Source organism: Aythya ferina (assembly GCF_964211825.1).
Source record: "Aythya ferina genome assembly, chromosome: 8".
In the NCBI taxonomy this organism is placed as follows: domain Eukaryota; kingdom Metazoa; phylum Chordata; class Aves; order Anseriformes; family Anatidae; genus Aythya; species Aythya ferina.
In genome coordinates, this window is record NC_140304.1 from 24,089,629 (window position 1) to 24,102,947 (window position 13,319).

The window sequence follows — 13,319 nt, forward strand, 5'->3', positions numbered from 1 at the left end:
AGTGATGTTCCTCCTCCCCTGGTTAGAGATCCAGTGAAATTGAAAGTATCAAATTTGGGGGCTGTAAAAAGAATAATGTTTTATTCCCAACTTGGGGCTAGGCTTTCACTCAAAAGCCATTCCCTCTTCTGGGTAAGCCTGACCTATTTTAATGGGCCTCAGCTGTGCTTGCTCTCCAGCCACTTAACCCTTTCTCTTTTGGTTCCTTATCTTTGCAAGTATATCAGAGAAAAGGGGTTTGGGAAACTTGGTCCAATCTGGCAGATGCAGGCAAGCAGTTAAAAAGCTGAGTTTGGGACAGTTTGTGTTCCCCATTATGCCGTGATTTAAATACACCAAGTTTCCATAGCAAGCTCCAGGCACTGCTGTGGTGAAGTGTATTTTGGGAACAATTTTTAGCAAAAGAACATGACCGTAGAGGATGGAGCTCTCTTTTCTCATAGTACTACTGTTTCATATTGACAAGATCTAAAATTTTTACATAGTAATTTATATCAAAATACTCAGGATTTGTTAATTTCTGAAATAGTCATGTCTATGATATTAGACAACTCAGCGTTTTTGTATTGTGAGATTGTCCAGTACTGTCAACATAACGGTTATCTGCTACCTATCCTGGAATCGTGTGTTCTGTTTTTTCAACACTTACTGGAATAGGCTGACTGAGGACAAAAAAAGAAATCCATAAACTGAGATTTTAAACCTCTTAACATCAGGCTGTTAGTTTTGCCATAGGATGTACACAATGGCAATCAGTTTTTGGACGGACTGTTGTTGAATAATACATGAATGTAAATGAAGATTGTATGGAATCAGTTGGATAATTTTGAGGAATGCTTTAAGTACACCAGAGAGCCTGAATAGCAGTTAATGGGGCTTCAACTTTATTACTGTTTATTATGGTTGGCAGTTTAGTTGTGCTTTTTTTTTCTCTGCTTTGAGTTCTCCAGTTTCCTATAGAACAACAATAAAAAGGCTTACAAATAATAATAGTCAGATACACAGTATCCTGTGGCAGCAAAATAGCTTTGCATTAAATTGCAGTTCTTGGCAGTCCGAGTGCATTTATCCTTGGTTGCTCCAGCCCGGGCGGTGCAGGAGGGACGGAGGCAGATGTCAGCACCGGGAGCCGTGAGTGAAGGCGCCTCGTCTGCGACTGCAGGGACCCGGCGTGGAGCTGCTCAGAGCTGCTCCTTGCTTGGCCGTCCCGCTCCTGCCTGCTCCCACCCCATGTCAAGAGCAACACAGTTTTAGCACCCGTTTTGCCAGTTGCTGGAGTAAGCAGAAATGTTTCTGCCATCTAGAAAGCAAGTCAGAAGTACAATGAGTAAATGGCAATAGTGTTAATATTTAGTTGTGAGATTTTGCTATGGAATTTGGACTGCTTATTCTGTATTTTATATGCACTTTTCCAACCGGGAAAAAGGGTGACGAGAAAGGAATTTAATATCCAGTTGCTCTTGTTCATAGCTCCCATGATTTGAAAATAATTCACTTGCTCATTACAATTAACTTTTATCACCTTTGGACCAAACTGTTTGCTACTAACAATTGCAGGCAGGGAAGCAAACGGAAGTACACATTGCTCTCTTCTTTAGGCTAAATTATTAAGTGCCAGTGCAGAAAACCCCTCTGAACTCACTCATACAGAAGTATGGAGCAAAGTCATGGCAGTGAGTGGGGTGAAGTCAGCAGAGGGCTTGTTGGGAACTCACTTTGCATGGTTTTTGATAGGTATTGCTGCATGTGTTTCTGAAGATTCATCAATCTCAGGGTTTAAGTTTTATTCATAAAGTCTTGCTCATCTGCTGAGTTGTGCTAACTCTTTACTATGTAACTTTAGCTCTGCCCTAAAGAATATGCTCTGGTTTCTCATGGTGATAGCCAATAGTTGTAACAGATTTATTTGCTGTGTTGGATGTTGGTAAGAATATCTGAAGCGCTGGAGTATTTCACTGTTTTCTTTTTTTTGAGTGATTTGTAAAGTGCAAGTTGCACATATTTTGTGAATCAGGAGTGTTTTGTAGGCTATATCTAGTGGCCCATGAGTGGCCCATGGGATACAGGTTTTATGTTGCTTCTAGCATATTAAAACATTTGTTGCTGACAAAGTACCTTTTGGCCCTGTGTGTTTACTTCCCAGCAGTCAATACTGAAATAGAGTGCATGGGGAAATATCGACCTAAATATGAGAGATTTCTCTTTAGCTAAAAGCTGTTCTCCAGGACCTGCCTTCAGGTGCTTTTCTTTGTCTGGTTATGCCTTATAAGTTATATCTCTTTCTTTCAGCTGTCGGACAAGCAACAGAAAGAGTTTGATTGTAACATCCAGCACATCTCCAACTCTTCCGCGACCACATTCCCCTCTTCATGGACACGCAGGTAACTCCCGGGGACTACTTTGCTTGGGAATCCTTAGCAAAAATGTCAGTGTTCATTGCAGTGAGTTTGAACATATCGACATCAAGATGTGTGCTTTGAAACTTAACCTGAACACAGCTTTTCACTGTTTCTAACTCATAACAGGGTTCGTACAGTTTCAGAATGAATGTTTGTCGTGCTTAAAATCTGTGACTCTGTTCCTCATCTGTTCTGTGCTGTGTTTCTCCTCTATTGCATCTGACCTCCACTCTTTCTCAGGATTTCAGTCCTCTTATATCCAGCAAAAGAAACAGAGGGAGAGCAATGTCAAGTAAAATTAAATGTATACCTTTAAGCAGATATCTTAATTTGAGTCTCCCAGTACAGTTTGTTTGTGCCAGTGGTTTAACTGTAGTACTCAAGAGAAGAAACATCCTTATTTGTGTCTCTATGCCTCTGGCAGACCATCAGCTGTGCAGTGTGCCATCTATGGTCTCTTATCTCCTACTTAGAGCAACATGAGATGTTTGAAAAAAAACAAAATTATACTTTTCTGCCGGTTTTATCAGGTCAGCTGCAATGAAATGCTTATTTCAAAGCAAATGGGCAACTGCTTGTTAGTCATCAGGGGGAAGTGTGTGGAGATGTTCTTTTGAAAGAAAAAGAAAGAATGTTTATTCAACCTGTGGTAGCTTTTTAGAAAGGGCCATGCATGAGGATTTAACAGCTTGCCCTTGATGTTTTTATTGCTGAGGGAGGTGGGTGAAGTACGACTGTGTTGCTTTCAGTATTTCAGAACACAGGGAAGACAAGGTGGTTGTGTTTCAAGTATGGCCCTAATGGGTACAAGTGTATAGCTTGAAACAGCTTCAACAGTTGTGGCACCCATCCACAGTGGAGCCTGTCTGGAAGCACATCACAGTTGTGTTTAAGACAAGTAACAGTTGTTTTCATTAGAATCGGACTTTCCTCCTCCTACATGGCAGTATGTTCTGTAAATACTTTCGGGAGACTGAAACTAAGGAAATGCTGAGGAAGTACAGCAAATTGGTAGTAGCTCAGCAAGAAGGAGCCATCTGCTTCTGTTCGCAGCGCAGTGTGTCTTGAGAGGGAACATCCAGCCCGTTGAAGGGAAAAAGAAGACCAAAGTCATTATTCAGGGATACCTGAGAAAGCTTCAGCCACTCAAGTTTTTATGAAAATTTGCTCAAAGCTGTAACTTGTTTGAATTTACAGGACCAAAAGCTTGCATTTGCTAGAGGAATTCCATGTCTCTTCAAACTCCCTTGGTTCTGTTGTGTGTGAATATGACAGTGACAACTTTGTAAAATGTGGGCCAAAGAAGGCATTTTTCATGGTAGGGATTTTCTGCTTAGTTACGTTGTGCTTTTTACTTGTTCTTAGAATTGATACGTATGCAGGATTTAGAAAATTCTAAATCAGCTCTACATTTAACTAAAATGATACAGAAGGATGCTCCTCAGAATATGAAAGAAGTATCTGTGATTGGCAAATTGCAACAAGATGTTGATGTCATTCTCAGAAAACAAAGGCAGAAATGTTCACAATAGAAACACCTGTATTTTCTTTTGATTTGCTTTTCTGCTTCAAAAATAAAAAATTAGTCTTAGCATTTTTGATGCTGTCTCAGGCTTTACAAGCTTACCTTTTATTAGAAATATGTGACTGTCTAGAGAACTAGAGTAGCTAATCAGTGGTATGTCATCTTTCTTTAGCAGAAATCATCAAATATTTCTACTTTTTGTTCTAATGTGTCATGTGGGATTTAAAACTATTAATTAAAAAGGACATCCTTTGTGACCTCCAAGAGTTGCAAGTGGAGAACAGGAAGATAAATTACTTGTAAGCTGAATTCTCTGCCAGTACTATATTTAGGAGTTTTACCTGAGAATAATTATTTATTCAAAAGACAAAAGTAGATGAAATTTAGAGTAGAATCACAAATATTTTCTTAAGAAATATCATATGTGAGATGTGAATTTGAGAACAGGCTGTGATATTTGTTTAGTATTTGAACAGAATCGATCAATCTGTTTGTTCAGACACATGCACTGATAAGTTACTAAGAAAAGCTGCAGCCTCTTCCTGGCCTCTTGTGTCTTGAACATGCTCCTCTTCATGGCCACTCTGAACCTCTTCTACAAATCAAAGGAGCCACAAGCATGCAGAAATAGAAGGGAGGCTTTCTAAAAAGTTAACAACCCTGTTCAAAAACCACTATAAAATGGAGTTCCGTATGGCACTTGCTGCAGGAGTTACTCTTCTGTATGTAATGTAAAAGTCAGGGGGTGTGATGAATCACAACTGACAGTCCATCAGGCAGACCTAGCTCCTAATGAACACTGATCTGGGAAAAATACACATTTTAATATCTGAAGCAGCATCAAGATAGGATGTCAAGCAATTTCATATCCTAGAAAATTGAGAGGAAAAGTAGTACTTAGAAGTCTAAGCATTTGAGATGGAAGTAAATCAAAACAATTTTTAACTTGGGTGTGGAATCACTTCTGATTCAAGAACTCTTAGTGTATTTGAAGTGTGCTAATTCACTTTTCAAGCTGTATGAAATAATGTTTTCCAAAATTACCTGGGACCTTGGTATAGAAAGCCACAGCTTGTTAACTTCATGGGAAAATCACCCTTCCTACTTAGTCACCCAGACGTGGATTGAAGGGGAGAACTTTAGGAATACAGGTTTGCAAACCTTCCATTTATTTTATTTTTTCTTTTAAAATTAGAAATTTAAATTTCTTGTATATATATATATATATATATATATGCATTTATTATATATCACAGAATTGTAGGGGTTGGAAAGGACCTCCAGAGATCATTGGGTCCAACCCCCCTGCCAAAGCAGGTTCCCTATATGTACCCAGACATTTATTATATACACACACATATAAGGTATGTATATATGCACAAGTATTTTCCTTATGTTTGTGTGTATTTCTTTGAATCATTTAAAAAAAAATCTGAAGATTACAGAGACGTGTGCATGGTACACATATTACAGTGTACACGTTGTGAGATGGATTACTAAGTTACTGTTAGGTTACATTTTAAAATGTGAAGCTTAAAATCAATCAGACAAGCAACGTAATCTTTGTAATTCAGTAGGAAAGAGAGATTCTTAAAGCTGGTTGAGAAAGGTCAGGCTATTTTAAAGTTTACTTTCCACACTGCTGACTTCCAGTGCAGGTACTCGTCCCTGCTCCCATCTATAATAACATGTGGAGGGAGCTGCTCGCAGGCAGCTCTGTAGTACTGAATTAAATTATTCTGCTCTTTTCACCGCAAGTTCAGTTCCTCCTTCTGGCTAAAAAGAAGAAAAAAAAAAAAAAGATATTTTTCAGAGTCCCATTTCTGTATCTGTTTTCCCAGTATCAGTAGAAAAGTTCAGTGCTATACAGAAGGGCAAGATTCTCCTGCTTCCCGAACCAAGTGTGCATCTGGGAGTGTCTATTTTGAAGGCTGTGGATCTATGCAGCAACCAGGCAGTGCTGTGAAGAGAAGGTGAATCTTGTACAGAGTGAGCAGAGTATGTCACGTATGACTCCAGATCCTGCCCTGGTTATCAAAGCTGTCATTCATTTCCATTTTGTGTGTGTGATGCTTGGATGCTGTGACAGAGCCACGGCATTCACTTCTCTTGAGAGTGGTGGTACACACGTTTCTTAAACAATTTTGGTTATTCTAAGATTTGCGTGTGCTAGAAGGCAGATAGTTCTGTAGCATACAGCAAGATCCTTAGCTGCCTCTGTTAATATTCAGCAAATAATGTTAGTATATTGTTTGTAGAAGACCACAACACCTTTGTATTTATTTATGTGTACAAATCTCAGAAGCAGGCTTTACAAAAAGATACTAGTCTGAGCTTTTGGACTCATTAACCTATCTGATGAATATCATGTTTGTAGATGACAGCTGAGACTTTGGCCTATCTCTCATCTGTAAGGTCTGTTCTTGTATTTTCAGGTAGTGGATGTACAGATGCTTTGGCTGCATCCTTCTCAGCGTGTCCAGGAAAAGGGAAGGTTCATGCCTGAATTATTAACATTCATGTAACAGTGTTGATTTACCTAATGGGTAATCATTCTGTGTAACAACGTCCCTTCAGACAGAGTCGTTTCAGGTTCAATAGTAGCCAGCTACAACCCTTGAGCAACAGGGGAATTTACCTTTGCTAACGGAATAAATCGTCTTTCGATCAGTCTTGGTGAATGAGACCACTGCACTATGGCTTTCCTTATTAAAATTCCTTCAGCTATAGCAGATGCAGCAGTACTGGGAAATTTTAGGGAAAGTAGTAATTCCCCTTCTCCCTGTTGTTGTTTTAAAAGCTTTACCCAGACTTGAATTGAGTAGAAAAACTAATTGCTTTTCATTTTAAAACTTGAAGCAAATCACGGGGGATCTAATTAAAATTCCAGTGTCTGGAAGGAAATATGCTATATAAATCTGAAAAAGTTGTTGCTTAAAAATTAATAGTATCTCTGTACCAGATTGTGCAGGCTCAGAAGACTTCGAACACCCACATAGTTAATTTCAAAACTTAAAAACTGTCATTACCCAATTTGTTCAGTTATTCTGAAATCCTATTTTGATCGTAATCTGGAAAGTTTGCAAAAGATTGATGAAGACATTAAGAAGGCGATGACAGTTCATTGCCTGTTCATAACGGCATTGGGCAACGAGCTTTTTGTTCAGAAAGATTGTCTCGACACAGCAGGATTCATCGGCAGCAAAGGTTTGGTGTGCACGCAAACACCCTGGTCCTACCAAGCCTGGCAGACTTCCTTGCTATGTCAGAATATCTGCTTTATTGCTTAAAGATGTTGCTACTACTGCACTCCCTTCTGATCTAAATTGTTCCTTCAGCTTTCTGCTCTGCTAGCGAGTAAGTGGCAACCCTAACCCTAGCTGTGTGCTGCTGCTGGGGTGTGTGTTTATGTGCTGTTGAGTTGTTTTGTTGCTCTCTTAGCTTTTTTCCATCTTTCTTGTTAGCTTGCAGTGCCATCTAGACTGTGAAAACCGCTCAGCCTTCTCTTAGTTCAGCAGCAGTATGCCTCTGGTTTTCCACTGTGCCCATAAGAATTAGAGGGAGTCCAAGCTTGAGAAATGAAGCACCAAAAATCACCTTGTTATTAATTTCTGATGGCTGTTCTCCCCCTGCCACCTGGGATATATTGGGAATGGGTTTGATGGTGTTCACTTTTGGGTGAAGTCCTGTGTTGTGTCTTATTACACTCAACTATTGGTAGTTCTTAACTAATGATTTATAACAATGCATTAAAACACGAAACAAAACCAACCCAAAGGAAAACAAACTTGTTGCTCAAACCCTTTGTTTTTAATTTAGTTGCTGAAGCAGATTGTGCAGTGCTCTGGATTCACTTCTCTCTCCAGTTCTCTCAGCGCCCCTTGGCACGTGCTAGATCAGCCGGGGGCTGCTTTAATCTCAACCAGCTGCTCTTTTTCCCCCATGCACTTGGAGGCCAGATGGAGCGTGCTGGCTGGTGCCGTGGCCATCCCCATGCCACAGAAGGCATCGGCTCCTTCTCCTTCTCCCCTTCCCCACCTGTACACACCTCGCTCATGAGAAGTTGTGAAGCGATGCTGCTGCAGGTTTTTTGTGAACCACAGTTGTGGCTGAAGTGTGAGAGAATGCAAACCTTCGAATGAGCACGGTGCTTATCTTCATTTTCTGCTCAGCGTAGCGGTTAAGGTACCTGAATAACTTGTGGTGAAACAAATGCAACTTAGGTATAAGCTCGAGCACAGTGCTGGATGGAAACATAACCTCACAGACTGGGCTGGGGGGTGAGCTGGGTGCCTAGTGCTTCTCCTGAAGTGGAGGCAAGTCTTCTGCAGGTGACTCATCACTGATGTTTGACCTATTGCTCTTGTCTAACATGACTTTTAGAATAAATGCATTTTATGTGGGATCTAAGCCCGAAGATGTTTCTGATGATGCCAGTTATGTACCGTGCAGTGCATTGTTTGTCCAGTGTCCGTTTGTTTTCCTGCTCACGTTTTGATGTTATTTTATTGTCTGTACTCAAAGAAATCGCTCTTGGCATATGTTTACTATGGATAGTTCCTCTTTTGAGCTTTATTAGGATCTGAAAGAGCAAACCACTTAAGAATGTGCCTGATAGAAGCAGTCAACTCACTGACATGAAGCTACTAATTTATCTTCTAAATTTCAAAGGTTTCTGTAGTTAGTCTATAAATGATACTGGCTTTCAGGAGGGCTTTTATAAGGTTGTTGCTTTTTACCTAGAAATAAAAGACATTGCTTGTACTGCTTACCAGCCGTATGCTTACACATCATAGAACAAAGCCAGGAGAAAAGATTCTTGTGTAAAGTAAGAATCAAGCATTCATTTTTCCTCATTGTATGAATTCACCACAACTTTCATTTTCATAGTAGCATTATCTCAACAAACCGGTGGTTAGGGTAAAGGCTGTACATTGTGGCCTGATTATCTTCCATGAGTGTTTAGTCCTTTTATTATCATATGCAGTTCCTTTGGTATGGTCTTTTTTCTTCAGTGAATTCTACGTTCAGCAGTGATAAACACTTTAAGCATGAAGATGCCTTCTTACTACTTATTATTCCTGAAAGTGTCATCGATGTCATTTCTAACCTAGGTTTTTCATTGAGAAGTGTAAGGTAAAGATTATATGTGGGAATTATACAAAATATGTAAAATACATACTGTATTTTGTGTATAAATGATGCACTACTTATTTAAAAACAAGTAAGAAAATGTACACCTTAAATTATTTTAAAAGGAGGGAAACTACTGATACATCCATGTCATAATATTTCTTTAGCAAACTAATGCATAAGTGATGAAGAGCTCAAGGAGCACATTGTCAGTTATTTATAGCTACAACTTGCAATTGAAAGTGTTTCTGCATGGTTACTCTGAAGTTACTCCATTGCAAGTATGAATTAATTTTTGTTTGCTTTCTCAAACAGGTAGCAGCCCTTTGGACAGTCCCAGAAACTTCTCACCAAATGCACCTGCTCATTTTTCCTTTGTTCCTGCCCGAAGGTAAGTGAATATATCTTCAGTCTGGATTGGCAGGAAAATAGCGTGTACCTTAAAAATTGCCTGCGGGTTACAAATTTTGGGGCTGTGTTGTACTTTCTCTGATGTTTGCAGTTCTATTTTACTCTTTTTTGTTTAGGTCTTGGCAACACTCGGAACATATTAGGTACTTTTCAGACATAGAAGATGATAAAGTATATAAAGTAGTAAATACTGTTACTAGGGAAGAGGCATTGTTCTTCCAGAAAGATGACATACAGGCCATAAACAAGCAGTTTAGTCATAATGATGTAAAAGCCAATTATGATTAGAATAACTCTATCTCAGAGGTAATCCCAGATCCTCTTCACACTGAGTAACTGAGGTGTATTCTAAGTGTGCTGATCTTGTTTGTCTTTGTGCAGAGCTAGCAAAAGTACCTAAATTAGGCATGCACTACTGCATTCATTCACTGCTTTCTGAGTGGTAACAACTTCTTAGTTTTCTCTGCTGTCTTGGGGATTGGTGTCAAGAGTACATTACCACTCTAATGAGGAAAATAGCTGATAATTGAAATTGCAAGTCTACAAGAACTGCTAAAAGAAGAGCAGTATTGAAAGACCTGAATGCAAGGCTATCATCTGTCCAGTAGCGAATGCTAGACAAATGCTGCTCATGCTGTATATCAAACTGGTGGAAAGAAATCTGATACTGTTAGTGACGAATTCAGTATAAGGAATAGGATAGAAAGAATAAAGACAGCTGAGAGAAGCAAACAAATGGAGTATTGAATTTCGTATCCTAGCAGGTAGACAGTAGTGGATAGTGATACAGAAAGTTAAATTTAGTTGAGAAATAAAGAATAACAACAAAGTGATCCCAAACAGGATTTGGGCAGGAAGCAGGATTGCTAGATTCAAGTGTGGGGAAGATATTTTTGAATTGCTAAGCTCTCCTTCAGCTGAAGTTTCTTACCTGGGTTAAGATTACCCAAGGACGTGTCATTCTCAGAGGAAGTAAGTTTTCTGAGAAAGACAAATTTAGCTCAAGTATTAGTTAGAGAGAGGGTAGATCTCAAAACCTTAAAGAATAATGAAAGGTTAGGATTTGGAAGCATGCTGGGTTTATGAAATGAAGAGAGAAGCTGCAGGTATACACTTTGTCTGGATGGCAGGTAAATCCTGGAGTGTTTCTCCAGTTAGGTGATTGCTAGAGCCTTGAATACTCTTTGAAGTAGACTTTGGTCTTCACATTATTAGAAGAACTTCATACAATCATGTAAAATATGAAGAGCTGGGTATGTATTTTCATGTTGCCTTGGAGGGGAAAAAGTCAGTTATAGGTGGTGTTAGAATAATTCAAATGGACTCACTTCATCCACTTTTATTTTTAAAGAGGTATCTGAGCCTGATTTGGGTGTATTCTTTACGTTCTGCTGAAGTCAACTGAATTTTTACTGGTTTTCTGTTTCTGGAGTTCTGGACAATGGATTAGAGGAAGAAGATTGCAGCTGAAACCATTGTCAAAGCTTAACATCATTTGTTGGCTGTTTCAGCTACTTCAGTATTACTGCATTCTAAATTTCCAAACAGAAAACAACAGTTTTAATACTAAAACTCTGATGAGTGCCCTTTCCTACTTTTCCACTTTTCTTACCTGATTTTTAAAGGTTAAAAAATACAGGTTAAGCCTGTCCTAATAAGTGGTGTGGTTCATTTTACAGCATGCATGCTACTCTGTATACTTTATCTGTCACTGAAAAGAACATGTAAGCACAGCTTGTTTTAGAACCTTTTTTCTATTTTCTACTTGTATTACACCCTGAATAGCTATGCCAGCAGTAACAATACATACCTATTATATTATCAGGCAGTAGTATCAGAATAACTTCTGTTTCAAGTATGGTATTAAGTAATTTAAAATGTTTTGCTCTGTTGCCCCAGACAAACAAATATTTTGCTGTACCCTTTTGATAAGCATTGTTTGGGTCTTAATAGAGTTCTTACCTGATTTCTTCCATTGCCATCAAAGAAATGATTTGTTGCTGGTTTTCAGCCTTTTGTATTTGATGCAATTTCTTCTTTTGTTATGCTGTTTGGATATCTCTTGTGATTTTCGTTCTTTGATTATAGCCCTGTCATGAGTTGATTCTTGGGAAGCAGTAGGGATCGCGTTTGGAAAACTCATTTTATTTTAAAACCAATTTCACTACAATAGACTGTGCAAGATTGTCCTTAGTTTAGCTAGTGCTACATCATAAATCTCCTACTAGATACCCTTTCAATGACTATTTCATCTCCACAAAGTTAACATGTTCAGAAATCCTCTTGTGTGATTAAGGTAAAGTATCACTAATTTTGTCCATATTCAGTAAAAAAAAGCGACCCCATTGAAATACTAGTAACAGAATATGAGTTTGTTTCTATTTTCCAAAATCACACGTGCATCTTTTACTTCTCCCTCCCTCATTGTCATTGTACAATTTCTTCCATACAGCCACGGACACAGAGCAGACAGGTAACGTGTATCATGTTGCTGGTGTATGTGTGTTTGTGAGCTAAGCTTCTGTGCAGCTGAGCACTAGCTTGTGTTCCTAACAAGTTCATGCTATAATAACCCCATTTAGGCATTCCGTTTTTATTCTTTGGTAATCAAAACAGAAAATCTTTGCGTTTTGACCTAAAATGTTAAACAGGTAGTGCTCTGGGAGAAGATGCTTTGTTCTTCTATCACCTTGTTTGAAAATTAATTTATGTTCATTAAATAGCATTATAGCTGCCATACAAATACCTTGTTAATTAACTTATTAAAATGGCATTTTAAAGGCAAAACTCATTGTTCCCATGTTTTTGTTGTTCTAGCTAAGTTTATTTTACAATAAAAAATAAAAGACCTAAAATTTTCTTTCCAAGTATCTTTTCCTGAAGCAATATTGCATAAGGTCTCTCTAAAAATGAATTTGTATTAACAAAACACTGAAGTAGCTTTGAAATGTTTTGCATAAATGAAGGAGGAATTTTCTTGTAAAGCAAGTCTTTTTCCCCCTGCCTTTGATTTGCAAGATTTCTTCTCTTGTCCCACTTCCTTCTGCTAGTTACAGAGCTGATATCCATTGTCCTGACTGCTTAGCACATCTCTTGCCTAGATTGCATCAGTAGAAAATAGCCCAAGCATGAAGAGGTGTACTGTAATTTTTTAAGGGAGAAGGATTTATTTATTTATTTTTAACATTGTCAAAATGAAAATACTGAAGTATTTTCAATGTGCAACTTAGGCTACTCAGTGAAAGAGGGGTTAGGCTTTCCTTTTGCAAGAAATGAGTGATTTGTACATTCCTGTCTACTCTTTGAGAAGATGGGAACATATTGGCCTGCTTAGGGACTGAGGGTCCAAACTGAGGTCGAATCATTGACCAGAAGAACTTCCCAGCACCCCTGTGCGTTAGAAGAAGCTGAATGAAGCTTCTGTAGCTGACAGCTGGTTTTCAGTCCCTGAATGCAGGACACAGGGACTTTGTAATGCTGGCCTTTGTTGTTTTTCAGGGTTAAGAAAGGAATTTCATTTCTCTTGGAATTTTTTGAGGTTGTTCTTTTACACATATTTGTCTTAACAAGGAAAACATCACCTGTGGCTAAATGGGGTTTAGCTATAATGAATGCATGCATAGAAATCTGCATTACAGCTTGCTATTTTTTATGCATGAAGCATGAATCTTTTTAACAACTCTCTTGATACAATATTCTTTCAGTAATGTAGAACAGTGGGTTTATTTCCCTATTGTTCTAAAATAGGTGGCAAAGAGGAAGGGCATAGGTATTTTCAGGCATGTGAGTACCAGGTAATAAAAGGAACAAGATCTGGAAAAAATATAAACAGATCTGTGGGTGTGCAGGGA

General features: G+C 38.6%; 1 protein-coding gene across 9 annotated transcripts in view; it reads left to right on the forward strand.

Annotated features, from left to right (window-relative positions):
• Positions 1-13,319, forward strand: part of MAST2 (microtubule associated serine/threonine kinase 2) — a 189,458-nt gene that overhangs the window by 119,629 nt on the left and 56,510 nt on the right. For 7 of the 9 annotated variants that reach the window (XM_084528012.1, XM_084528013.1, XM_084528014.1 and 4 more), the window contains 3 exons: positions 2,290-2,381; positions 9,373-9,448; positions 11,921-11,941. In XM_084528012.1, the coding sequence (XP_084384138.1) occupies positions 2,290-2,381; positions 9,373-9,448; positions 11,921-11,941 (189 nt within the window). The remainder of the gene's footprint in view (positions 1-2,289; positions 2,382-9,372; positions 9,449-11,920; positions 11,942-13,319) is intronic. The other 2 variants (XM_084528016.1, XM_084528020.1) reach the window with 1 other exon arrangement.